At 36.5% G+C, this 26,821-nt stretch overlaps 1 protein-coding gene across 1 annotated transcript; it reads right to left on the minus strand.

Moving 5' to 3' along the window:
• Nucleotides 1–1,637: 1,637 nt before the first annotated feature.
• On the minus strand, nt 1,638–26,348 carry LOC134856856 (uncharacterized). Its single transcript, XM_063873151.1, has 7 exons — nt 26,084–26,348; nt 25,684–25,779; nt 25,115–25,271; nt 18,815–19,151; nt 17,735–17,909; nt 10,513–10,649; nt 1,638–1,833 (listed from the first exon to the last, which is right to left on the minus strand). Exons 1-7 carry the CDS (start codon nt 26,210–26,212, stop codon nt 1,638–1,640), a joined length of 1,227 nt encoding a protein of 408 aa, XP_063729221.1. The 5' UTR covers nt 26,213–26,348.
• Nucleotides 26,349–26,821: the final 473 nt, after the last annotated feature.

The raw sequence follows: 26,821 nt of genomic DNA on the forward strand, positions 1-26,821 counted from the left end.
GACTGCTCGTATCAAGGCGAACCCCCGAATGTTCCGACTGTTTTTTAAGAATTATGTAATAACATTAAAAAGTTAAATTTCAAAAGACAAAATGAAGTTCTTTTTCTTCTAAAATTTGATTTTTTTTTCAATGAAAATCATCTCCCACATGCCATATAAAGTATAAAAGGATGGATTTCGCTCCTTGTAACAAATCAATTATGACAAACAAGCTTCTTTCAACCAATTTGGAACAATTTCTAAGACGGATTAATTCTCCGCTTACGCGTTGATAGCTCGAAATATATCGCGCATTAATGGTCCCAAATTAGCCGAAATGGCAATCTTTAACTCCTCATAACATTACGAAAACTGATCACAGGCAATTTTTTTTTTTCAAATTTGAGCTCAGGACAACAATACCCTTCGAATGATTTTAAAAATTCTGTCAAAAATGGCAGGTTAAAAAGTGGAAATTTGTCTGAAGGAAAAAACCCACCCCGAGCACAAGTATTCCGTTACTTTCGTGTCGAAAGTCGGCCTATCATGATCCGTGCTCGCTGCTTGAGGGTGAGGCAACCTTTTCCGGCCAAAAAAATAACCAAAAAATGCGTGTAGATAGCGCACAATAGCGGTTATCCGTAAAGAGCTGAAGAGCTCGTATGTTTGTCCTTTCCTGTGTGGATAAGCCGCCTTTAGTAAAAAAAATTTTGCGTAAAAAACAAACGCAATTTGAAATGAAAAAAAAACAACGTTTTTTTTGTGTTATTTGCTTCGGTGAAGTGTTTACGTTTCTGCCTCTCCATTCTCAAGGCAGAGACGTTAGTTCATTGTTTAGTACACTAATCAATGTTTATAAGCTTTTACCGTAATAAAAGTTAATAACGTTTAAAACTTTAAAAACGTCTTTTACTAGGAAAGAGTGTTTTTAATGCAAATCGGGCTTTTGGTAAGCAAAACTCTGGCGAAGTTAACTCAACGAGGTGGCGATATGAGGGGGGGCTATTCTCATGCGTGAAGGACCGATTGAGCGAAAAAACTTGTGAGCGAAAGACCGAAAACAAAATTAGCCGAAAGTCAATTTTTAGAAAGAAGCAATTGCCATTCAATTAAAATGAATTAAATGAAGCTTTATTTTGCTTCTTTTATAACAAAACCCTTGAAATATAAATTTTGTTCCAATTCGGCGGTCAGTGACAATTGAAAACTTTGCATGATTCAGCCATTTTTATATTCGGCCAATATCAATGCTCCAGTCCCTGGAAATGTTCACTTTCTTTCCAAATTTTAGAATACTGAAATCTGATTTATTTTCGAGCAATGTTCAATTCAGTTTTCAAATATTTTCGACTAAATTTCGCATGAAAATGTAAGACTTTTGGTATCGGATGCATAAGTTAAAGTCCTTAAACGTTTGCACAAAATCCGTCGGCATTCGTTTTACAAACCAAAAAATACTTTTTTTGTTCATCTGGAGTTTCTTATTAGGGCATTTCCAAACGAATGGCAAGCGATAGTTGCTTTTGTTGAGAGTATTCCACTTCGAAAGATTCGGAGAAATGCTTCCGATATATAATGAAAATCTTCGTTTTGCAACTTTATTTCAAACCCGAATGTTTATAGCAACAAGCTGAAAATACCACAGACCAGGGAGATTTTTACAAATTTTTACTGTCTTTGTTTAATTTTGGTTCTGATCCGACAAGAACTTCTTTATCTTCGGGTGGTGTTGTTTTTGCCATCTTGGGTTTGGCTTGATCCCATGCCTTGTCTAGGTTATAGTACCCCCTTTCTATCATGAGTAGAGCACTGGCGAACACCGTCACAATTGCCCAAGCAGAAACTGCCCACAGACTGGAAAAATGAAATCGATCTCAAATTATTGCAGTTATCTTTGAATTTCTTCAGTTTTTAGTCTGTTTTTGACATTAGTAATAGGTTACAATAAATAAAAAATTATTAAAACTCTTTGACTGCAAAAAAAAATAAAATGTATGTTTCAAACGCAACGATAACAATGATCTTACAATACTGAACAAAGATCTGGAATTCGTACAATTTGAAATTTGAATTACTTTACCAGCTACATATACAATGCCAAAAGCAATATATTATGCCTGGAGGGAGATCCTAAAGAGCAGTACTGCTCATCGAGTAGGATATCCTGGAGAGTAAAAAGAAGACAGCCAGCATCAACTCAACAAACAAATTAAATTAAGGGCTGAAATTAAAAAACAGTTTATAGAAGTCTTGATTGTCGTTTAGTTAAATTTGAAAAAACTGTTTATAGAGTCTCAAACAACTAACTTCTGACATTTCATGTATATTAACAGGTATCATGACATTTTGCTTTAAATAGTTAAAAGCCTGCACAATTCTAACTGTAAGCGATCTCTGTTTAGCGGTAGTAGAAAATTTTGCAACTTTAATTAAGCCTTTCGCTTTGCTCCTGGTACATGGTCCACTTTTTTGGGAGTAAATCTGAGACAGAAAACCATTTTTTCTGTCCAATCGCAATTCCATAAGCAAGTACTTAAACATCTCAAAAAACTATTAATCAAAAACAGTAAGCAATTTGTTTTCGTCCATAATTTCTTTAATTGATTCATATCTACGTTTGAAAAAAATTGCTCTCAAGATTCTTTTTTGTAGTTTCATCATCTCGGTAAGGTGAGATTGGGATGTATTGCCGTATATTAAAATTCCATAAGTGATTGTAGAATTTACATATGCTTTGTAGAAGCGAAGCATCTGCTGTTTAGAAAAAACATACCTAGCTTTCCATACAATGCCACAAAATTTAGTTAACTTTTTGCACACATGTTCAATGTGAAATTTGAAAGTAAGTTTCTTATCAACAAAAATGCCTAAATATTTACACACATTTGTAATTTGAACTGTAGTACCAAAAGCAAAGTAATCTTTTGAAAAGTTTTAACCAAATTTCATTATTTGAGTTTTAACAGGATTGACACAAAGCCCATTCGTTTTGAACCATCTATCCACTTTATTTAACGAACTATCAAAGTTATCGCAACAATTTTTTTCTGCATTGCATTTTGTAGTATCATCAGCAAATAGAACAACCTCAGATCCTTCAGCAATTTTCGGAAGATCATTTATATATATTAAAAACAAAAACGGACCTAAAACTGACCCTTGTGGTACTCCACATGACATAGAGCGACTAGAAGATATTTTATTATCAGTTTGAACAAATTGAAACCGGTTTGCAAAGTAATTTTTCAGAAGACAAAAAATCCGGCCTCTAAAGCCGTGTTTTTCCAATTTTGCCAAAAGAAGATCTTGATTTATGGTATCAAATGCTTTTTTGAGATCAACAAGGCATGATTGACTAACCAATTTTTTGTCCCATCCCTCTCTAATAAATTCGGTGAATTCGATTAATGCATCCACGCATGATTTTTTCTTTTGAAGTCCAAATTGTTTTTTATAAAGAATCTTCTGCTTGTTAGCAAAGTTATACATTCTATTGAATATTATCCTTTCGAAAATTTTGCTGAGTGAACTGAGTAAACTAATAGGTCTATAATTTTCCAAAAATTCTTTTAAACTTCCCTTGAAAAGGGGAATAACTTTTGCAACTTTTAAGCCTTGAGGAAAATAACCACTCTCAACACATTGGTTGAAAAAGCTGCAAATTCTTACAGAAATGACAGGGAGCGATAATTTTATAATTTTGTTATTTATGTCATCATGACAATTTGAACCTTTATTTTTCAACATATATATGGCATTTTCAATTTCCTTGTGGGTAATTTCATAAAAAAATCATTGATTTTTCGATGCGATCTACATAACCCAACGCTTGTTTGTAATCAAACTCAGGATTTCTCAGTTTCTCGCCAATTGAGGCAAAAAATTCATTAAAAACATCAGCAGCAAAAAGACTCGTGTTTTTGGAGTTTTCTTTGCAAAATTCATTGAAGGCCTGGAACAGCGTTTTCGAATTTCTACCATTTCCAACTTTTTTGTCGTGATAAACTCTTTTTTCATTTCTTATTACCTTGGTTGCTAAATTTCTAGCTTGAGAATTTTTCAGTTTATTCAATTCAGTAGGATTTTGTAACCACTTTTTGAAAAATCGATCGCGGTTTTTGAGGATCTTTTTGGTTGAATCGGTAACCCATCACTGTTTTTGGGATTTCGATTTTTCTAAGGGAGCAAAACGATCAACTGATGAAACTATGGATTCAACTAACAGACATAATTTCTCATTGGGATCACTAAGCTTATAAAATTTTGACAATTTGTTTTCTGAGAGGAACAAATATTTATAAATATTATTGTCACGGTAAAGATTTTTAAGATTTCTATAGCAGTAATCTTGCTTTTCTTGCGGATCAAAATTCACGTAACCTGATATAATTACGGGAAAATGATCAGAAATAGTTGAATCCAGTGTTTTTACGTTGGCGTCGAAATTAGCAATTAAATGATCAAATCATTTACTCGATGTTGGAGTAATGCGAGTTGGATCTTTATTCAAAATATGAGCACCACAGCTTTTAATTAGATTAATATAAGATTTGGAAATTGGCTTGCAATCTAAAGTGTCGATATTAAAATCTCCACAAACAAAAAAATTAGTTTTCAAAGCATTTAAGTACAGAAGGTAATTCTCAAAGTGATTAAAAAAACCTCATTTTTGCTCTGTGGGGGTTTATAGACAACGGAAATTATTATGATTATTCTTGACTGATTTATACACGATATATATGTTGATGCATTCAAACCTAACCTCTACACTGTTTAACTGAAAATTCACATCGTTGCGCACATAAAACGCACATCCCCCACCTCGTTGATATTTCCGGTGTTTAGAAATTAAGGGATGGTAGCCATCAAGATGATAGTGGTTCAGATAATCATTATCACACAGCCAGGTTTCGCATAGCGCAATAATCAAAGGTTTTTGTTCTAACTGATTAATATCTATAACGAGTTGGTCATGATGGCATCTGAGGGACCTTATATTTGAAAAATACAAAAAACTGTCTTTTAAGTCGCCCATATGACGTTCTTCTACATTTCTCTCCATTTCAAAAAAAATAAGACTTCAGTCAAGTTGATTGAATTTATATGTTAGCTTCTTCTGTTACTGTTTTTTCTATATTGAGTGCTTCTGATTCATTTTCAATATTTAATTTCTTCGAGGCCTGATTATCAAGATTCAATATTTCTGGCAATAAATTCCTCTCTGACCATCTCCTCGAAATACCAGGAGTTGAATTGGTATTTAGTTGAACACCAATATGGCGCCCAGTAATGGAGGTTTTTTGAACTGCTTGAGGATAGTTGTGAGGTCTTGGCCGGTTTTAACTGATCTGTTTTTTGGCTGCAACTTTAGCTAGTTGTTCCACGCCAGCAAGACTATTTACACTTTGGGAAAAAAATGAGCCATTTGGTCGTTGGCAAAAAACTTTCACTTGGCAGTTATGAGTCGTTGTAATAAGATTCATTTTATCGCATTTCCTTTTAATTTCCATACAATGGATTTAGAAGTGCTCAACGCATCAAATACAAGTTTTTGCTCCCACTTTTAGGACTAACTTATTCTTGGAAAATACGAATTGATCAAACTAATTTTGTAACAAATCCTTCAGATCCTTTGTAACAGATCTTTCAGTCAAAAATTACTGGCACATTTTTTTCTCAAATTTTGCAAATTGTAAACAAGTTGGTACTAAAATATATGATCCAAGTTTCACCTGCTGATAGTTATCAATTATAAGCATCATTTAATATGATAAGAGGCGTTTCAAAACTATCTGCAATGATCCAAATACTTTTCATATATTTGATTTCTTTTTTAAAAGACTGTAATTTGAAACTAATGGGTGTATATTGTTGCCAAAAGCTTTTTGTAGCTGATTACAAAAACAAATAGAATGTTAACACTCGAGGTTGTTCAGATAAATTCGACTCTCAAAACAATAGTTTTCGATTGAATTTTTTCATACCATCTGAAAAAACTTGATACCATCCCATCGAGGAGCTCATTTTATGTTCCGTCTTTCAAAGCCAGAAAAAGGCAGGGCTCGATTAGAAAGAAAAAGTCAAGACAGAGATTGGGTTGGCCACAAACTCGAAACAAACCTCGAGCACAGTCAAAGAATATCTAATTTCGGTCCAGCACGGTAGAACGGTCGAAACGTACCTCGAGCACAGTTGAAACATACCATAGATTGGTCGAGTTCGGTCGAAAATTATCTCGAGAACGATCGATATATGCTTTGAGCACAAATGTCTCGCGGTAAAGTCAAAGTCAGTTCAGCCAGAGATGCCACTCGAAAAATATAAATAAAAATTTTGATTTTGGATAAGTCATTTTAAATGGAAGTTGAAAGATGTCCGATTTCGGTCGACACAATCGAAACATATCTCGGTTGTTTCGAGCAAAATTGAGCGCTTCTTGGTAGTAGAGAAAATCAAACGAGTCTGAATTAACGAGACGTTGAAGCATACGCAAAATTAGTCGAGACGGTCAAAACAAACCAAAATTGGGTAACATTTTTAAAACATAGAGTGAGCATCCCGAAAAAAAAGAGTTCACTTACGTTTTGAAATCATTTACATCAAAAGCAATTATGCTTTGAAATAATTTGAACCTCAAATCAGAGCATTTCCTAATTATTTTGCTCAGTTTTTTCGAATTGTTTCCACAAAAACATCATATCATACATACAAGGTGACCAGCCGATAGCCACAATTTTGCATACCAAAATAACAGCAAATTTTTGGGCTAAACCGCTAGAAGACAGCGAGGTGAGGACGCTAAGGGACTTCTTAAATGCAAAATTACGGGGTACTCCGATTGCGAAACCAGGGGGAGCAGGTAAAAATTTTGAAACAACTTCTGGAATAGTAGAAAATTTTAGGATGTGTTTGGATACGTTTTTCGTGATGCTCTGGGACAAACGTAGAAGAAAATTAAGATAAACAAGTGTAAGGGAAGTTTTTTTTTACCAAAGAACGAAAAGCAGCTGGCTCGAATTCCAGTAAGATTTTTTTACTTTGCATCCAGAAAATATTGAAAACTTCAAAACATTTTCAAAAATAGTAGTTTAAGCTGATATGCGTTAATCGATTTAAAACTGATAACTTGATTTTTGGGTTAAACTTGGTTTAGAGTACTGTTTAAAAAAGTTACCAAGAACTGGGCGAAATTTCGAACCTGATTTTCCCGTCTTTGACTATGATGAAAAATCACAGAAAAAAATTTGTGATTGCAATTTTGGGAACTGAATTTGGTACCACAAAATAATAAACAAGTATTATATGCTCAGGAAATTAAGCTTTTGGGGATTTAAATGCAGGTTTTGAAAGACAAAAAAATGAATTCAAGGGTTTAAATTGAAGTACTGAGTTAAAGTCCGGGGTGGTTTTCTCCTAAAGTAATTTCGGATAAGTTAAACCGTATGTTCCTCACTGATCTTATTTTCGGCCGGATATATTCGTGCAACTTCTTAGTCTAATAACAATCCTAATCTTACTCTTATATCTCCTTGTCTCATTGGATCTAGACTATACTGCTATTATTGCGATGTTTAGATTCTAAAAGAAGAACTTAGGAAACGCAAATGTTTGCTAAGTTAACTTTATTCTTCTCTGGCTGAAACTATAAATAGTTGCAGCCTTACAATTTATTGTAAGTGATAGCCATGGATCGTCATTGGTTATTTCTAAGTACTTTAAAGAGAAAATTCATGAACAATATAACTGGTTATTAATACTTGTTTTAAACTGGTTCCACCCATCCGGGGCTTAGAGAGTTCTAAGTTTTTAAGATCTCTTCTTGTGAAGGGTGGATGGAGAATATTCTTTCGAGTAGATTCCTTAAAGGAGTGAAGAGAAGAGAGACAATTGCTCTTGTTGTGGAAAAAGTTGCTCCGTAGAGAAAGAAGAAGAACAGTTGCTCATGTTCTGGGAATAAATTGCGTGCATCGTAGATGTTTCTGGTGCTCGTGTCAAGGTTGAAGATTTAAATAGTGACGAGACAATTTCTTTAAGTAGAGCAAGACTACGTGCATTCTCAACTATTCATCGAATAGTCAGATAGGGTTTGTGACTAGGATCCTTATATCTGAGCTGAATATCGAGTTCGCCGTTGTTCTTGTTCAATGGGTACCTTTGCAGAGACACTGGCTCCAAATTTTACATCATGTGAGGCTTGGGACTGCGGCAAGCAAAACCAAAAGATTTGCCATTCCTTAGTCGGAATTTCGTCGAGTTTTCATCTCCTTTTTGCTGCTCCTTTCTTTGATCTGATAAATATTTTATAATGCATTTATATATCTACATCTTGTTAGTGAAGTCATTTCTTAGTTATGATTTTTTATTAGTTATTTTCGCAATTTATATATTTACATAAATATTTGCACCTGGCTAGTGATGTCAGTTTTAGTTCTGATCTTTGTTAATTGTTTTCGCAAAAGGTTTTTAGTAATTTGGTTATTTTGAATTTGAAAAGTTGCGAACCCTAGAACTACTCTTATCAAAAATAAAGGGTGGGGGTCTTAGCAAACAGTGGGCACATGTACTTCGAGCGACTTCGTTCTGGTGGGTGAGGCCAGAGGAGTGTGTATTTTTGTTGTCTCTTTGAGAAGAGTCTCTTTTCATGTTTAACCTCTTTTGTTCTTTATATCAAGTGTTTTGTTTTTTGTTAATTAGTTGTGTCTTTTTACAAAAAAAAAATTATTTTTGGTTTGCGTTAATTTTTTTGTTGTTTTTTTTGTTTGATGTGGCCCTAATAAAACGTCGATTGGAGTTTCAAAAGAATTATTCATCCAGGTTTAATCTGGTTTGGGCACCGTGAAATTTTTTTATACATGCGTTGAATTTGTGGTATTAGTAAGCTGCGTTGGTTAGTTTAAGCTTGGTTTTAATTGCTTCCAACCGGGTTAAGGCAAAGTTATAAGACGCGTGAAAAGAAGTTAAAGTTGTTATCAATTAGCTTGTCAAACTAAATGTTCATTTCTAAAACAATTCTACAGTGGCGCGAGTTACGTTGAGTTGTGTGGAAAAAATTCCAGGAAAAGTGGGCGATTTAAACAATGACACCAATGACAGGAAAAAGTACAAAACTGAGCTCACTTAAAAAGGCTAATGTATTTAAGTTATTTTCAATTTTATTCAATTTAAAACTTCATTTTGGTAAATTACAGCATTTATTTCTTGCTACGTATGAATTTTATTACCCTTATAGAAGCTCTAGCGATAGTTAGAGTATTGAATAAGAAATTATTCTATTTTTTTTAAAATTTTTGCTTGGTTTTTATTTTATCTTTTCACTGGTCGCACCAGATGAATTTAAGTCCGGAGAGGCTTTCTCATAGAGTAATTTCGGATATTATGGAATTTATAGCGAAAAGTTAGAGTATTGAATAAGAAATGTTTCTAAAATTTAAAATATTTTTGCTTTGTTTTCATTTTACCTTTTCACTGGTCATTTAACGAGATGCGTTTAAGTCTGGGGTGGCTTTCTCATAAAATAATTTCAAATAAATTACACCATCTGTTCGTCAGGCTATCTTATTTTTGTGCAACTTCTTAGTCCGATACCAAATCAAATCTGAGCAACTGTTTGCTAAATTAAATTTATTCTTCTCTGGCTGAAACTATAAAGTAAGTGTTAGTCCTGAAAGTGTTAGTCATTGATCATGATTGCTTACTTCTAATTTTTTACAGAAATATCTTATCAATAATAGTATAGGTTATAATTACTTGTTTTAAACTGGTTCCAATAGGGCAAGATTTTATGTTTTTAAATCAACGCTTAGCGTAACTGGCAATTTGATTTGACTGAGAAAAAAATTCAAACTGAACTGTAGGCAAGCTAATGACGCATGGCTAGATAAGAAACAGAACCATTTTTCGCTTTTAAAAGTGATTGGTTTGCAAAGACGGAATATTCAAAATTTTTCACGATACGAGCAGTCTTGTTATCCTTGCGAAAGTAATTTATTATAATTCGTATAAATAATTTTATCAACCTTTGATATCCCCCCTTCCCCTGAGTGACCTACCTTATAATGCTTTCCCCAAGCATATTTTATTTCTGAAAAAAAGTTCCGTGTAAAATATGCATTTTATACAAACGCGCAGAAAAATGCTTTTAAAATTTTTTATGCGCTATTGTATTTGTATGCTGTTGAACAAATTACTGTTTTAATTCAGTTTCTTTAGTGGTGCGGTTAATTTTGAATGATTTTAGGCTAAACTGAAATCCATAGCTTATGAAAAGTCCATACTTCTTTCCCTCTTAAATCGATTGGAGGGGAGGAGGATTCTACGATTGATCTAAATAATTCAATTTAAGTCATAGAAAAAAATCACTAGAAAAGGCCATAGAGCTTCAACGTTTTTTGAAAATCAAGGCCCTGAACTCAAAAGAAAATATTATAAGAGCTATAATATGCTTGAGCTTAGAGCAATATTTTTTTCAATAAAAACAAGAAGCTCGTAAATTTAAGTAAAAACTTAAACCATGTTTAAAATGTAATGACTCACGAGTCCCCTTGCATGAAGAAGTCGTCCTTCCATTGATAGAGTGTCTCCAGGTGCTTCACTTGAGACAAATCGGTGCCTGGATGTTTTCTAAGGAGCTGCTGGTCCAGGTCTGTCTTGTTCATTGTCATCAGAGAATTCTATCAAGACAGAGTTTAAACTAGTGTAGATTAACCATTCGATTAACTAAATGTGGACCATTTGGTGCTTTTTTCTACTGCTCCCACTTTTGACCGACTGGATAGTTAAACAAATAATTTCAATTGATTTAAAATTCCAAATTCACTCTAAATCAACCAAGTTAACTTAAGCTGTAGGGATGACAATTTCGTCAAATGCACAAAGCTATGTCCCGGGTCGAGGTCCGCGAATAATTTTTCTACTGTTAATTCCGCGACCGAAAATCCATAGTCCGAACAGGGTTTTAAATCGCGGACCAATTTTTGTGATCTAGGAGTTGATATAATCATTACCCATCACATAGTTAGGCACGCCGTTTGAAAAAAGATCTTTGATATATCAAATAAATTTTGGAATTTTTTGTTCGTCGAGAAAGTCGAGACAGTCGAAACCTACCCATTTTTTGTCGAGAAAGACAAAACATATCTATGAGGGGTCGAACCAACAAGTTTTCAAAAAATGTCGGTCGATAAAGTCGAGAAAGTCCAAATTAATCGAACTTTACTCAAATTGAAAATCCGTTTCAATAAGTATGATTCCGACTTCAGATAATAATTGAAACAACCTAATTTTTCAAAGTATAGCAAAAGAGTGAGATAAGAGGTCACAGCAAGGGTGACAGACGACGCCGTTGGCCGGTACCTGCCGGTATTTAATTAGCTCCGATAAAATGACAGATGGTTGACAGTGTGATGGTTTACAGACAAATGAACTTATCTGAACAGAAATAGCACTCTATATCATTTCCGCTCGAGTAAAAAAAAATTGTGAATACTGAAATGATGGAAGATTGTACAGATATGAAGTTGATTTGTGTCAAAACTTAAACACTCGGATGAATTGAAAGATAACTTATTGACAAATAGGATGATTTGAACAGAACTAAAATTACCGCAAACTATCGGTGCCAACATCAAGCTTTTGGACGAGTTTTGATACGACCAGTTCTCTCCCTGGGCTTTAACGTTGTTCGCTCCGGTCCTTTTTCACGCTCCCCCTTGATAGTTTTTTCTTGAAATATGGTCATTCATGACCCCGCCCATTTTGGTTAGCGCAGTACGCTTGAGCCCACTTCTGCGGGCGCCGTCTCATTTTGGCTGCTGTTTGAATTTTGGCTGGTATATGATACCAATCGTTGCTTACGTACGCGCTTTTTTGTGTCCGCCGATTTGTTCGTGATATCCTTAAGCGTGATCGCCGTGCTCGCTGTGCCCACTTGTTCGCCACGATCTGTTTGGCTAGGCATGTTGTGATCCGTTGGTTCGATTTGCGCCGCCGGTTCGGTTCCCCGTGCTTTGGGGTTGGATGTGGTTGAATTGTAATACTGGGTCTAGTGGTCGTTCTTGTTGTTGCCAAGGAAAATTTTTTCACTTGCGTCTTCCTTCTTCGATTCGCTCACCGGTTCAAATCGTTGGCTCGTTGTTTCAGCGTTTTCGTATTCGGTTATTTAACGACTATTGACTCAGAACCCATGATGTGGGTGGCTGAGACATTCCCACGGGTGGTTTCTTTTTGCTGCTTGCGTTTTTCGATACTGCGACCGCCGACTTCCTAAGAACAACGCCACTTTCTTAGATAAATGTATGCGCTCTATCTGATTTCACTTTGGAATTTCATTTTCTTTACCTGTGGAGGCTTTTTATCCAGTTCGTTGGTATGGTTGGCGTGATGACAAGTCTGCAGTTCCTCGTTTTCCATATGCCAACCCTCGGTTCATCTTGCTGGTCAAGTTTTTGTCACTCCGTAAGTTTCCGTAGATGTTTACGGCTTTTTACATCGTACACAAGATCCGAGCGCACACCCCAGTTCGTATCCGCCGGATATGACAAGTCCTGCAATCCGCCGGATACTTGTTATCTAAACATGCAGATTTCTCTTTTATTTTTCTTGAGCAACCTAGATGTTGCAAGGATGTTTTTTGTGAGGTTTCTGGGAGCCGTATTTGCTTCGCACCTATCGTTTGCCTCGAATGGTGTCAACTTAGTTGTAGAATTATTTGAAAATCGCAACGCCCCAAGGGCTCTTTCAACCATTTTTTCCAATGGTTCGTGGTTTTTCTCTCTAGCATACGTGAAGATCGAGTTTTTTAGACTACCTACTGTCCGTTTTACACATCCGATGACACGATGTTTATTGACCGGCGATATTTTAAATCTCGATCACTTCGGTTTTACAAGAGGCCTTAACATCATTGGACATGAAATTCAAAGCACTCTATGAATACTATGTACGTTCTTAAAAACTCTTATTTTTTATCCGGTCGGTTTTTTCCGCACACCATTACCGATGGCCATCTGAAAACGCTCAACCGCCACAAGAACATATTTTTTCGATTCATTTAGGTAATTAATCGGTCTCCAACAACCGAGTTGAATAAACTTATTAGCCTCTTTTGGTTTGTTTGTTTTTCCTACCTTACTTTTTTGTATTTTAGATTTGAAGTTATTACCAGAAGCTAAACACTTTGCATAATTTTGGCAATAATCGCGATCGATCGACATATGTAGTAGTGCCAAATGTCTTTGGCGGCTTAAAACATGTTTGATGATAATGATGAAATCGATTGTTAATAGCAGTAGTTAAACTAATTGGAATCACTAGTTTACCAATAGTCCAAACGACGTGCTCACAAACGACATTCTTTAACGAATTGCTCGTAGTAACGATTCATGGCATGTGTTTTGCAATGTATGTTTGGGTCTGTCTCCTTTATCATATATTGGATGACAGTAAGCTGGGGGTCGGATATATAATTCGATTCTATGAACTGTGAATTGAAAAACTTTGAAAACGAAATAAATTTATTGACAGTCTTGTATCCCCTTCGAACAAGGGATTTGACAAAATGTTGTGATCAACCGGTGGAACAGTTTCTTCTATGCGAAAGGTAAAAAAACTACTGTAATCGTTTTTATCAACCGTTATTCCTTGATAATTGCTTCTAGATTAGATGTTGTTGTTATCTCTTCAATTTTGTCATCTCTACTATGTAAACTAAAATGTCTTTTTAAAAACCATTCTGATATCGAAGAATTTTTATCATTTTTTTCTGTGTTTGACCCTTATAATTTTGAACAACTTGATTTTGATTGACTGATAGCCCCAAATAAATTTGCTTCCGTTTTACTTGACCGTTGGTTTATGCAACTATTTTCTCTATCATTGGCTGATTTGCAATTGCATGATACAACGCCCTCGTGCGGCAGGTTCGTGACCGAATATTTGCTTTTTTGTTATTTTAATGGATGGTTTTGCTTTGGATGACGTAATTACGGGTTCTGTGATGAAATTCGATTGATCGTATCGCAAGACGTGACGTTTTTTGTTGATCTTGACTACGGTGAACATGCTATCAAAACTTCTTACCGATATTCTATCGCCGTTCGGACTTCGAGATAAATAATCGGCCAAACCATTTTTAGCCCCCGGTTTGTGTTCTACTTGAAATTCAAAAGGGATTAGTCGCTCTAACCATCTTTTGAGTCTACTAAACATAGTTTTTTTTCTTGTTGTTTCCATTTAGTGAGGAGACTCAACCTTTATGGTCTGTTATGAAATAAAACTTTCGGTATTAGTCGTAATTACGGAAAAATTTTGCCCCCGACACAATTGCAAGCATTTCGAGCTTGTTGGTTGAGTATTTTTTTCTGTTTTGCGTAAGTTTCTCGATGCAAATGAGATAGGCCTCCACACCTCGGGACCTAATTGCTCCAAAACTGCCCCCGCGCCGTTATGACTTGCATCACATATTAATCGCGTATCTCTATGTAGGTGAAAGGTTCTGAGCTCTACTATGTTAGCCACTTGCCTATTAAATTTTCACTCCGTGATCGTTTGTTTCTAATTACCAATGCGCGAAGTGGGCGGACGTCTCAGCTAGGGCAGTTAGGTGTTTGTGTAGGCTGTGAATCGAGCCCATAAACGACTTTATTTGAGATAAGGTGCGCGGCGATTCGAGAGCGCTTCGCTTGGCTCGGTTTTCTTGACCACCGTTGACATACCAGTTGGTATAATTTTGTGGCCGAGCCATTCACAACTCTTTTGTGCGAGCTTGCATTGTCAGTCTTAAACACCGGTTTTCTTTAAACAATTTCCGTACATTTTCTCTACTGTCCCGATATGATCAATTTCTGAACCTTTCGTGACTTCTAGTATATAGTCTATAAACGCGTGCGCCTGTGGGAACTCCGAAAGGATGCTATCCATTGATATTTGAATTTCTGCGGGCCCTGTTGTTAAGCCGCAGAATTCCGTTTTAAAACAATGATTTTTTTCCCATTAGTGAAAATTACATTGAACGCTCTTTCCGCACTGCTGAGAGGGAGTAGCCCATATGCTTACGTTAGATCCTTTGCTGAAAAACATAACCAACGGTTTTTTTTCGCTGATTGTTTGTCCGGATGTGTCCAATTATTTTTTGATGTTCGGCACTTGGTTTTTATTCTTATGGACTTGTTTGGTCAGTTCTCTCGATTTGTAGGGCTAGTTTATCCGACCGAGCCTCTTAAACTGTGATTATAATTGGCGAAGTGAATTTTTTCATTTGATTAATCGATGTGTCCTTGCTTCAATAATTTCGAAATTTTGACGTCAACTTTTTCTAGCAGTGTTATTGGCACCCTGTCGTCTCTCCTGTTGGACCAAATTAGGTTTTCAAAAAAATCGCCTAAGCTTTATAATTCCTAATTTTCCCTACCCTACGAAAGAGGTTTGAAAATTTTTTACTTAAGTTTTCCTGCCACGGGCTCAGTATGATCTCATGCTCGATCGACATCACCGCCCCTTCTGGCTTCTGTTGGACTAATTGAGTCTCAAATTGGCCATCAGGTCCCGTCCATTGATTGAGAGCCGGCAGCCTTCTATCACTCGAATCCTTATCATCATTTCCCAGCCATTCGACTCGAGCCTCACGTTCATCGTTCCCATCAGTTTTAGGGGGTTGTTTTCATTGTCACGAAACTCTTTGTCCTCCGGTGTTAGTTCCTCCAACCTTAAATTGCGCGCGCCAAATGTGTTTTTCAGCTCTCCGATGGTGAATATTGAAATGGGTGGTCTGCTGTCTACCCATAGACGTGTAGTCTTCTCGTTTGTTCGTAAGGGCAGTTATACTCCCGCGACCTTTAGTTCATTGCATCAACCGAAATGACATCACCAAAAAAAACCCGAGCTATCCGAACCCCAAAAACGAGGCGAGGCTTCGGATCTACTTACCCAACCAACGGAACTTCCGTGCTGTGACAAGTGATTCTCCAGTATTTCAGAGTAGTCAAAAGTTCCCTCTAAGTGATCCTGAATTATGTTCACTGCTCCAGGCCATCGATTGCTAGCTTGCCTCCCCCTGCCCGTACGTTCATACTGTCTCGTGTTCCGGCAATAATTACATGTGACCCTTTTCGCTGGGCATTTAGCCATTTCGATTGGTGTGAATCCTGGTTGATCCCAGTGGTAGCATCTCATGCTGGTTGGATTAATTTCGCCTCTGAGAAAACCGCGCCCGCTGATCATTAACGCGTGGGCGATTATTCCGATATCCCCTTCGGGTGATTCCGACCGGTTTGGTCTCAATTTCCAGGCCACCGCCCATCGTTGCTAAAAAACCTCCGCCAGTAGTTGTAGCGTATTTTCCACCCGCTCGTAAGACAAAGCAATCTTGTACACCTCTTCGTTGAACGGCATATTTCATTTTGGGCTTCACGGTTATTTATCCTGACTAAGAAAATATCCCTAAAAATTCCTTCTTTCGTCCAATGTGCTGAAATTGCATCTTGCGGCCAACACGCTGAGCACCGAATGGAATTGCTCGAGCGACTCGTTAAAATGTTGCTATCTCGACAGTAGTCGGAAAGTTTCAAATGTTTTGTTTCGTTTCCTGTAAAATTCCGCTTCTATAGCGTCAAGGACCCGTGGATATCTAGTCGCCCCCAGACCGAGATGCGGATGTCTTTTGTGAAATTCATCCCGGCATTTCTCCTCCAGGCAAAGATAAAAATTAAAAACTAGCGTCTGTTCGCTCTCCATTCGGATCCTTCCGTCCCAATCCCCTGGCACTGCCGCAATCTGCGTTGCCGTAAGAGTAGAAGTTTCTAGGATTTATCCCGAGTTTGGCGGCCAGACCCAATTGAAAGCAATTAAACCAGAATTCGCAGAACTTAGGCAATTCGCTGCGTTTCATAGGCCAAAATACGGTTATTCTAAGTGGATTTTTCCCCACTTGGGCCTGTTGGCTGCGCCATATAAAAATCCGTTTCAAAAAGTTTAGGTTCCAGTTTCAGATAATAAATGAACCAAATTAATCTTTCAAAGTGTAGCACAAAAGTGAGAAGTAGAGGTCACACCAAGGGAATTAGATAACACGGATGGAATGACAGATGATTGACAGTGTGACGATTTACAGTCAAATCAATTTATATGAACTTGGTTTAAAAAAATCCTCGGTCGATTGTTTTAACTGCATGGAACTCTTTCGAAACGTTTTTCTCCGGTCGTTTTCTCCCGATTTGTTTTTTTTTCAGTTGCACCAATTCATGATAAATGATTTTGGTCTTGACAATCGCGGTTATTTTTCTTTGGTTGCGCCGGTCGCGACCATTTCTTCGACCACCGCGACTAATTTTTCGAGCCCCGCGACAAATTTTTGAGCGCCGCGACTATTTTCGACCACCGCGACTAGTTTTGCGAACACCTCGACTAATTTTTGACCGCCGCGACTATTTTATTGACCGCTGCGACTAATTTTTTGACCCTACCGCGGTTAGTTCTTCGACCATCGCGACTAAATTTTCGAAAGCCGCGACTAACTTTTTTTCATTCGCGCCGATCGCGGTTAACTTTCCTTCGGTTGCGATGCCCGCGGACACAATGCTTCGGTCCGCAAAGTCTGGAAATACTAAAATTTGGTCGCGACTGTCTGATCATAAAACCACAACCTCGAGCCGGGGTGGGGAAAAACTGCGCAAACCTTGCTATATAAAAGTTTGAAGTATATATATTTTTAAAAATCGAAACTTCATAAACACAGCATAGCTACTGCTTGAAAAGCTCTCACCTCCATTTCGAAGCGTATGGCGTCCACTTGTCCGAAATTCATGAACATGTTTTTGTTCACTAAAAATAGTGTGCGAAAGCTATGAGACACCAGATTCAAGGAGTACATGCCATCCAGCAGTTCCTGAGCCAGCTGCCATTTGGGATGAGGGTCGCTGAACTTAGCAACCTCAAACCTATCGGAAGCAATCTTTTTATTATCTACTGGCTAATGAATATCGGTTATTTTTAGGCAAAAAAGCAATCAGTCAAGAGGAGTTTGCGAAGTCAAGTGAAAATTTTTTTGCTCCTAGTCCTGGAGTGGGAACTATTTTTGCGCGATCGTAAACAATTTGAATAGTTTATAGATATAGTCAAAAATTTCGGTGTATTTTTTCCAATTACTTAATTATCTATACGTTTTGGCTGTTTAGAGACACAACATGTCCTATTCGTGTTCACGATAATTTATTTGTTGTTCTGACCGTTGAAAATGGGGAGGAACTTTGTATTCGGGTGTGTTTTCAATTTTTCTTTTCCACATAATATCATCGGAATATTCTGATTGATATATATCTTAATGCAGTCCTTTTTGATGTGATTCGATCGACATTTTAAAAATTTTGAAAAAACTGTTCAGTGTTGTTGATAAACAACGGTTTGAAGTTTTTGAGTTTTAGTCTAATTTTCGAGCGAGTGCAGCGAGCGAGCGATTAATGCTCGTTATATCAAAATAGGTCAACTAGGTTGAAAGGAAAACTAATTTTACAAGCTTCATTTTGCGCTTTCTTGCAAAAAAGTTTTCGAAAAATTTTAAAATTTGGAAAGTTAAATTTTTTTCACTATTTTGTCATTCAATTTTTGAACACGACACTAATTTGAAGAAAAAAACCGTTTTTGTGGTTTTTTTTGTATGAATGCGGTCGCAACATTCTGTGCTACTTGCACAGCAACGAGCTATCCTTGTTTGTAATTGGCGTCGTTCACGACTCTAAGACCCCTTTTCGTACTCGGAAATTTTTAATCAAAACTGGAAGTAGGCTAATAAAGAAATGATCCATTAAATAGGTAGCTACAGTTTGGCCTTTCTTCTAAACGATACCTGTCGTGCATTTCTTCGTAGTCAGGGTGAATAATACTCCATGCGCCCAGTTGGTTCGAAGGCACAGTCGCATGAGCGAACACTGTCTGCTTGCTACTCCAGTCCGAGGGACCGCTTAGCAGAACCAGGGTCACCTCGCCGTGGCTGTCGCGCACTGTCCGCAACATGGCGTGCAATCGCGACTCAAGCGCCGGTTCAATTAGATCGTAGAAACGAAGAGTGAAGCTCTTGACGTTGCACGCTTTATTGCTCTTGTACTGTGCATTTATATCAGATGTGGTCCAGTTTAAAACTCGACACGAGATCAGATTAATTCCCCTGGTCATGAAAATGATGCCTGAAACAGTTGATAAAAAACTAGTTTCTGGCACTTTTTGTTTAGAAAATCAGTTTCTGGATCACAGATTTATTACACTTGCAGATAAGGTTTCAGACTCAAAGTAATCCGATATTCCATTTTCAGGCCCTCTTAGATTCAAATCCCTCCCAGTTCAATAATTCAAGAACATCGAATTTTGGCTGACCGAATGTCAAAAAATTCTAGAGCAGGCACCAAGGTGCCAATGTGCAATAAGCTTGAGAAATTCAGACTGAAAAAATGCATTTTTCTAGTCTAAATCTTCTCAATTATCTGCCTGCGGTGCCTAAATTGAAGAATAATTGGCATTTTGATGTCTTATGAGAACAGGAAAATCAGGTTGGTTGACCCAATACAAAAGCTTTCAAAAATCCAATTTTTCGCAAAAATCCAAGATGCGCCTTGATCGAGGGAATTTCAGGGCAAATCAGTTATTCTGTGTTGAGAGCACGGACGCTCTAAACATAAAGATAACTCCATGATGGTCTTTAATACTTTATAATAATGAATAAATAATGTGGTTCCTGCGAATCGCAGAGGGGCTATCAGTAGACTTTAACAGTCCTCTCGAGGATAGTCCATTTCAGTAGCGGATTTAGGGGGGGGGGGAGGACGCCCCCCCCCCCCCCCCCAGGGATTCGACCCCCAGCCGACCCAAAGATTCCCCCCTTGGTACTATTTTGAAATATCAACTTTCGGCTGAATGAACTTAAAATTTTTCTAAAGGCGCCTTTGGCGCCAAAATTATTTTTGAGGGGGAGCGCTCGCCAAAAAAATAATCGTTTTTTTTGGTCAAAATTTTCCAAAAAGTTTCTAAAAATACCTTTTTGGCCCATTTTTTCAAACATTTGCCTCCGGCGCAGAAAACTTGGTCAAATTTGGGTCTTTATAATGGTTTCGGAGAGCTCACAAGATCAATTTGGTCGACCTAAAAAAAAGGTCGACTAAGTTTTCAAAAAAATTTTTGAAAATCCGACTCCCCCCCTCGAGAAGTTCCTAGAACCAGGCTGTGTTATTTTGTTGAACGAATTTTTTTTTGCGACTCAAGGCCGCTTTTTTGCGTCTAGAACTTTCACGTGGTACCACTATTGCAGCTAAAATTGGTCAGGCTGTGGTAGACCTGAAGTGAGAGGTCAAGTGAGAGCTTGTCCTCACACACTATCATTCCCATGGCATGGGATCGAATACATGATCTGACTATTTCAAAGTGAACGCCTTACCGCTATTCTAAGTGGCTCTTAGTTTAGGTAAGAAATGTTAAGTTTACGTAAGAAATGTCTGGATCTTGTTACCTACTCTCGTTCTCCCCCCTATGGTACCTATGGTAAGTACGAAATAATTGCCAAGTCAAAAAAATAATTCAGCGAAGAAAAAAATGTTAACTCTGTACCTTGTAAGGAAAAGCGGTTTTTCAAAAGAGCGGGTGGAGGTATAGTCAACAAGACAAGCTGATATTTTTTCATACGTTTTGTACCACTTTGTACAAATTTATGGATTCAATGATTCCGGTAACGAACATTAATTGTTTTCAGCTAGAGATCAAAGAAATCATCTTTTTGTAGGTTTTTAAGTCGAGCAAATTGGTTTTTGAGCTCTCGTAAATCACTATAAAGACTCCATTTTGGCCAAATTTTTGGTGCCGGAAGCAAATGTTAGAAAAAATGTTTCAAAAAGGCGTTTTTAGGAACTTTTTGGAAAATTTTGACCAAAAAAACGAGTATTTTTTTGGCGAGCGCTCCTCCTCAAAATTAATATGATTTGGCGCATAATTTTAGGGTGAGTCAGCTAAAAATGGATATCTCAAAATAGTCTCAAAATTGAGTCGGCACGGGATCGAATCCTTAAGAAAGGGGTTCCCCCACCTAAATCCTTTGATTTAGATGGTTAATAACTTTTGAGCGATATGTCATTTGTCTACATTTTTTTAAAAACTTTTTGCGAGATGTGACCTGTCTGATTTCTTTAGGTAGTGAATTCCGTTTTCTATTGTTGACTCTGACATTCTGTGCCTTTTTTGCTGTTCAATCGACTCTGCGGTACAAATGAAGAGTTATCTTGTTTCTATGCAGGTTAAAGGTTCCGTAGACAAAAACATTTCTTGATCTTTATGTGTAATTCAGCAACCGAAAGATTTCAGATGAAGCATTTTTGTTATCAATAATTTTGCTGGAAGAAACTAGCAGACAAAGAGGTGCTACGAGGAGGTGCTTCGTTAACATTTTTGCGAATATAATTTTAATGGGAGCTTTTGCCGAAGTAATAGAGGGTCAAAAACTAAAAAAAAAATCGATTGATAGTGCTATCAAATGAACATTTTTTTATAATGATTCAGCTTGTTTTTGTTTTTCTACTTTTGTTTTTCAACTCAGAGAGATGGCTTAAACTTTAAAACACAAATCACAATGTAATTTATTTATTTCTTTTGTAATTGTTTGCGTCTTTCTAATTTTTGACCTGAAAACGAACGGTTTGGATCTCGATGATGAAAATAAGAATCAGTTAAAATAATTCGGTGTCGCAGTCAACAAAAAATAAACTTGTATGTAATAATCTGCATGCCCCAAAACAATGATTGCAAACAAAAAAAACGAAAATAGATTTTTTCAAAAAAACCTTCTCGACATGAATCAAAACCTTTCGACCAATTGTGTGCAATGTACTAAATAACTACCTACTCTCGTTTTAGAAATATTTTCTGCTGTTTTTTTGTTTCTTGTTTGGGAAGTGGAAACAACTCAATTGGTTAAGAACGGCAGAAGATTGAGGCGTTGCTCAATTGACTTGTGTTGATTGCTGACCTGGCAATTGCAGTCTTACTGCTTTTCTTGTCATTGACTTAAAATTTTAGGAATCATCTTTAGTCATTTAATTTTTTTTTTTTCAAATTGAGCTTTAAGAAGAAATATATTCTACCAATATGGAACCAGATCCAAACTATAATTTATTATTGGTTATAATTTAGATATTTTAACCCTATAAAATATTAAAGACTAACCAATCACACTCCATCAAAGTAACAACCCACTTATTTGTAAGTGCTGAAATTTCTTGTAATTTCAGCACCAGAGCATTTTGAATTTAATTTACAACCTAGTTGCTTTCTCCAAGAGACCGACTCGTAACAAACCAGTATACTCTAGATCTATTGAGACTAAGAGATATAAGAGTAAGATTAAGATCGGTATTAGACTAAGAAGATGCACGAATCTATCCGACCGAAAATAAGATAGCGTGACGAGCAGACGGTGTACCTTATCTGAAATTATTCTTTGAGTTAGACCATCCGTCCCAACTCAATATCATAGTTTTTTTGAACACTGTTATGTTTTCCTCCGTTTGATTTACTCAGTCGGTTTGGTACCAACACATGATGGTGTAAACTTACAAAAATGAATGATGAAAGGAAAATTCCAAAAAGCAACCTAACTAGTGGCAGTAGTTGAGTTACTTTTTGGAAATTTCCGTTCGTCATCCACTTTTCGTATACTTGCACCACCGTGTGTTTGTATTGTACCGGCAAGATTAACAAAATGGAAGTAAAAAACAGTAGTGATGTGCAAAGATCTGATTTGTTTTCTATCAAGACTAACTGCTCCGTTCCGAGATATAATTTTAGACCTTCCAACCCAACTCAAATATGTCGGTTTGTGCGCAGCGCTGTAATTTTTTAAACGTTATTTTTGAAATTGAATTTGTCACAACGAAGCGTCATATTTGTTTAGAAACTACTGAGGATCGGACGATTGATAAAGATGTAACCAATTCCTTGAAGCAATTACGCCTAACTAGTTTCAAATGCGGAACAGAATAACAAAACCGAGTTTTTTAGCCTGTGGCAAAGGATTAAAAAATAACAATTTTGATCCCCCGTGATTTTACATTTCTTCTTTTTTTTGGAAAAAAAATACAGCAGAAAAAACTATGGCTGAGCCGAAAGTTGTCTACGGTTAGCAAGCGACTTATCGTTTGCAAAAAAACGGCTTTGAATTCAAAGTAAGCGTGGTTGTCGAATCATTATGAGTTTGTTAACTACAACGAATAGACGGCATCTTAAAAGTTTTTTGATTATAAAAAAATTCAGACTCTAACCAGAAAAATCTTGCCAATCAGTTGATGAAACGCAATGGCCATAAAATGGAAAAATCCCGGGAGATAGTCGAAATAACTTGAGGGATCAATACTTGAAATAAAATCCTCAAATTATCCAACTAAGCGCAACAATGGACCCAGATAAAGCTGAGAATTTTTTGAAGCTGCTCAGAAATTCAAGAGATGATAATTGCACTTTGAACTTCTAGATACGCAGAGTTTGATGAGGCTAGAGCAAATTTGAAGAATATTACACGAATTGATATGAGAAAACAAGTTGTTGAAAGGCACTAAAGATCCGGAAGCATTTCATATAAAACTGTTGTAATTGTAAAGTCACAAAAAGCATTTAAACAAAAAAAAGGTTTGAGGCTCATAAACAAAGTATATTTTAGCGCTCAACTCTTGTACTCAACTTTTTCAGTTAAAACTATTACAAATAAATTTCTCTATAGAAGGTTGGCTTCGCGTCGCCTGTTCAAAAACGTATTAATCATTAAGTTTTACCCTTGGGTGGATCTAGGTTTAGTCGGGAGATAGTCGACATAACTTGAGGAATCGATACTTGAAAAAAGTACTCAAACTACTCAATTAAGCGCAACAAAGGAATCAGATGAAGCTGAAAAAATTTAAGAGCTGCTAATTGAGTGAACTGCTAAACGAGATGTTAATTGCACATTGAACTAGAAGATACGCAAAATTTGGTGAGGCTAGAGCAAATTTAAAGATTATGAAACAAAATCAGAAAAAAAATGAGAAAAAAAGTTGTTGAAAGGCACTGAAGATCGGAAAGCAATTCACAAAAAGCTGCAACTAACTTGAAAAATTTAAGAGCAATCTTTGAGCTCAAGCTTTGAATTTTTAGGAGTTTATGAATTTTTATCAATCAGTTAAGGCCTACGGGTGCTCACTTATCAGATAGCATGCTTTTGATGCAGAAAAATATCACCTGAACATTTTTTTAACATTGGTTTGATCATTTTCAAGTTACTTTCCGCCTACATGCTAAAACGATTTGAACGATTTTTTAGCCGCAATTTTCAAAGAAAGTATTCACCTAAAATAGGAATGTTTCACCTAAAAGTTTCGCATTTCTTAAAAGACGATTGATTGCGTCCCGAGAAAACAAAATATTTAATTCTATTCTTTGTCGCAGTTTTTGTTTCGGTTAATGTTAATATTAACATATTTTATAAAAAAAATTTCTAACAAAGCCATTTTTAAAAATACTAAGGCAACGTGCAAAAAACTTTGTGTTCAAATGCAATCAGTTCAAAACAGCATGCATGAACAAAAACTGAGAATTTTTTTACCTGGTTATGGACAAGTAAACGTGAATCTACTTAATCTCTCTTAATTTTATAGTTAGGTTTTCCTAAGCAATTCCCTGAAAAGTTTTCCGCTCCTGAGTTTTCCCCTTTTTAGCTTTATGCATCTGTTGTATTGGAAAGTCACAAAAAGCATTTAACTATAAAAAATAAAGTTTGAAGCTGACGAACTAATTATATTTTTGCACCCTTTTGCTCAATTTTTTTTCGTTAAAAATATTATAACTAAGTTTCTCAAAAAAGTGGGCTTCGCGTCGCCTGTTCAACGTATTAATCATTAAGTTTTACCCATGAGTTTTTTGCGTGCTTGATAGAAAACGGATATTCAAAAGTAATATCGATCTGAGCTGAACTCTCCCTAAAACTTAAAATGACTCGACCAACTTAAGCAAATCGAACAAATTACTTTACCGAACTCTTTTATTACACATAAAATCCTTAAATGATCACCCTGAAACAATTGCTGGTTCGACAGATAATGCAAAATAAAGTTTTCACGCGTGCAATACTATTCTGAATGATAACCAGGTCTCGTGTGGGGTCCAATTTGTTTCATGAGTTTGTACGTGGTCGCCGGGATGTCCTTGGAGTGCATCAGAGTCCCGATGGACATGAAGGCCGAGAACATGCAGAGGGTCCCCACAGCCACCAGAATCACAAGGTACACCACAAACTTCATCACCTTGAAAAGCTTTCTTTTCAATTTGGATATGATTGCACCACTTATTAGATTTACTCTGCTATCTTAGATTCCCTCTATCCAATGATTAAGCACGGGGCCACTCTAGTTTTTGAAGCAGAGGGGGCGGACTTTGTCAAAAAATTGTCTATCGGCTACATAACGAAAGAAGTCTGTTTTTATGACACACAAGCACTACCTGAAAAGTTTCGAAAAATTCTAACATCACATCTGCATCGGCATATGAGCAAAGCTCGAGAAAAATTTAACTTGAAATAAAATTGTTCATAATTCCATCTGCCTCCTCATATATAATCTGTTACTGGTCGGAGCCATTGCTTTTTTTTACAGAGAAGCCGTACGCTCTTTGCTTGCTTTCGGAATTGCGAAACAACTTTGGTTAAAATGGAAATACCTTTACTGGGTTGCGCTTTCCTGCAGTTCCCAACGGTTCAGTGCTGTTTTCATCTGAGTTTTCAGCTGCGATTTGTACTTGTGTCTCATCAACGGCCTCAAATATTTTCAGTGCTTCAATATATTCACGAGAATATAGTTAGTTTGAAATATAGTAAGAATTGAATACTTACACTTTTTAAATCAAACTAAGGTAAAAAACAAATGTTTTACGACGCCAAAGGCGCATAATCAAGAAAATGTAGACAAGAACTGTTTTAATTTTCCAAATTAGTGTCCAACTTATTAGTTTTCCAAGTTATGTTGAGATGATTACCAATGTTTTTTTTGTTTTTTTTCATCAAACTTTGTCATTTATATCAATTCTGAGACATTCGCATCAATTAGTTTCAATAAAGTACCTGATTGAAAATGCTGCTTGTTGCACTAGTCGGTCGACTAGTAAAATCACTCTCTTCAAAGCCATCAAGCGATTCATAATCGTCAAAATTTTCATTACGATATCCGAGTTCGTCAATGTTTTGTGACATTTCTTTCGTTTTTTAGTCCGAATCTCAACTAAGTCAGAGCCAGTCTGTAGGATGTACAGTTTGTTTTTTGAATTTCAAATAACTATTTTTTTGGGATTTTAAAGCAGGAAAATGAGCTTTTGTTTCAGGACAAACAAGTTTTCAAGCTGACCTATAAAATATTCATGATTTTTAGCAGTTTAATTCTTCTTGCTTTCAAACGATATTTGAAAGTAAAACAAAAGCGATCAAAAACTGCGAGCAAAAGCTTTTTGTCTCAAAAATCAACATTTGGCTCCAAAAGTGAGGACTATCTTATTCAGACAATAAAAAAAAAAGCAAAACGAATAGGGGCTTGAAGCAATAGTTGCATTGAAATGCATATTTCATGGGGATATGCAAGTGCGATAATTCGATTGTCAGCAGATTATGAGACAAAAAAGCAATAGGACGAGTAAAAATGCAATAGTTCAGTTTGGGCGTTTTCCAAAAAAAATTTTTTACCTGCTTGCCCTGGTCAAGTTCCGCGACTTAATGAAAGACTTTTTAAGTCCCGCCGCATACCGTTTTCAGACTGGATTTCTCAGTCGCGCCGCATGCATAAGTCGCGCCGTCAACCTTTTACTGAGT

Source organism: Symsagittifera roscoffensis, chromosome 1 (genome assembly GCF_963678635.1).
Source record: "Symsagittifera roscoffensis chromosome 1, txSymRosc1.1, whole genome shotgun sequence".
Lineage (NCBI taxonomy): Eukaryota > Metazoa > Xenacoelomorpha > Acoela > Convolutidae > Symsagittifera > Symsagittifera roscoffensis.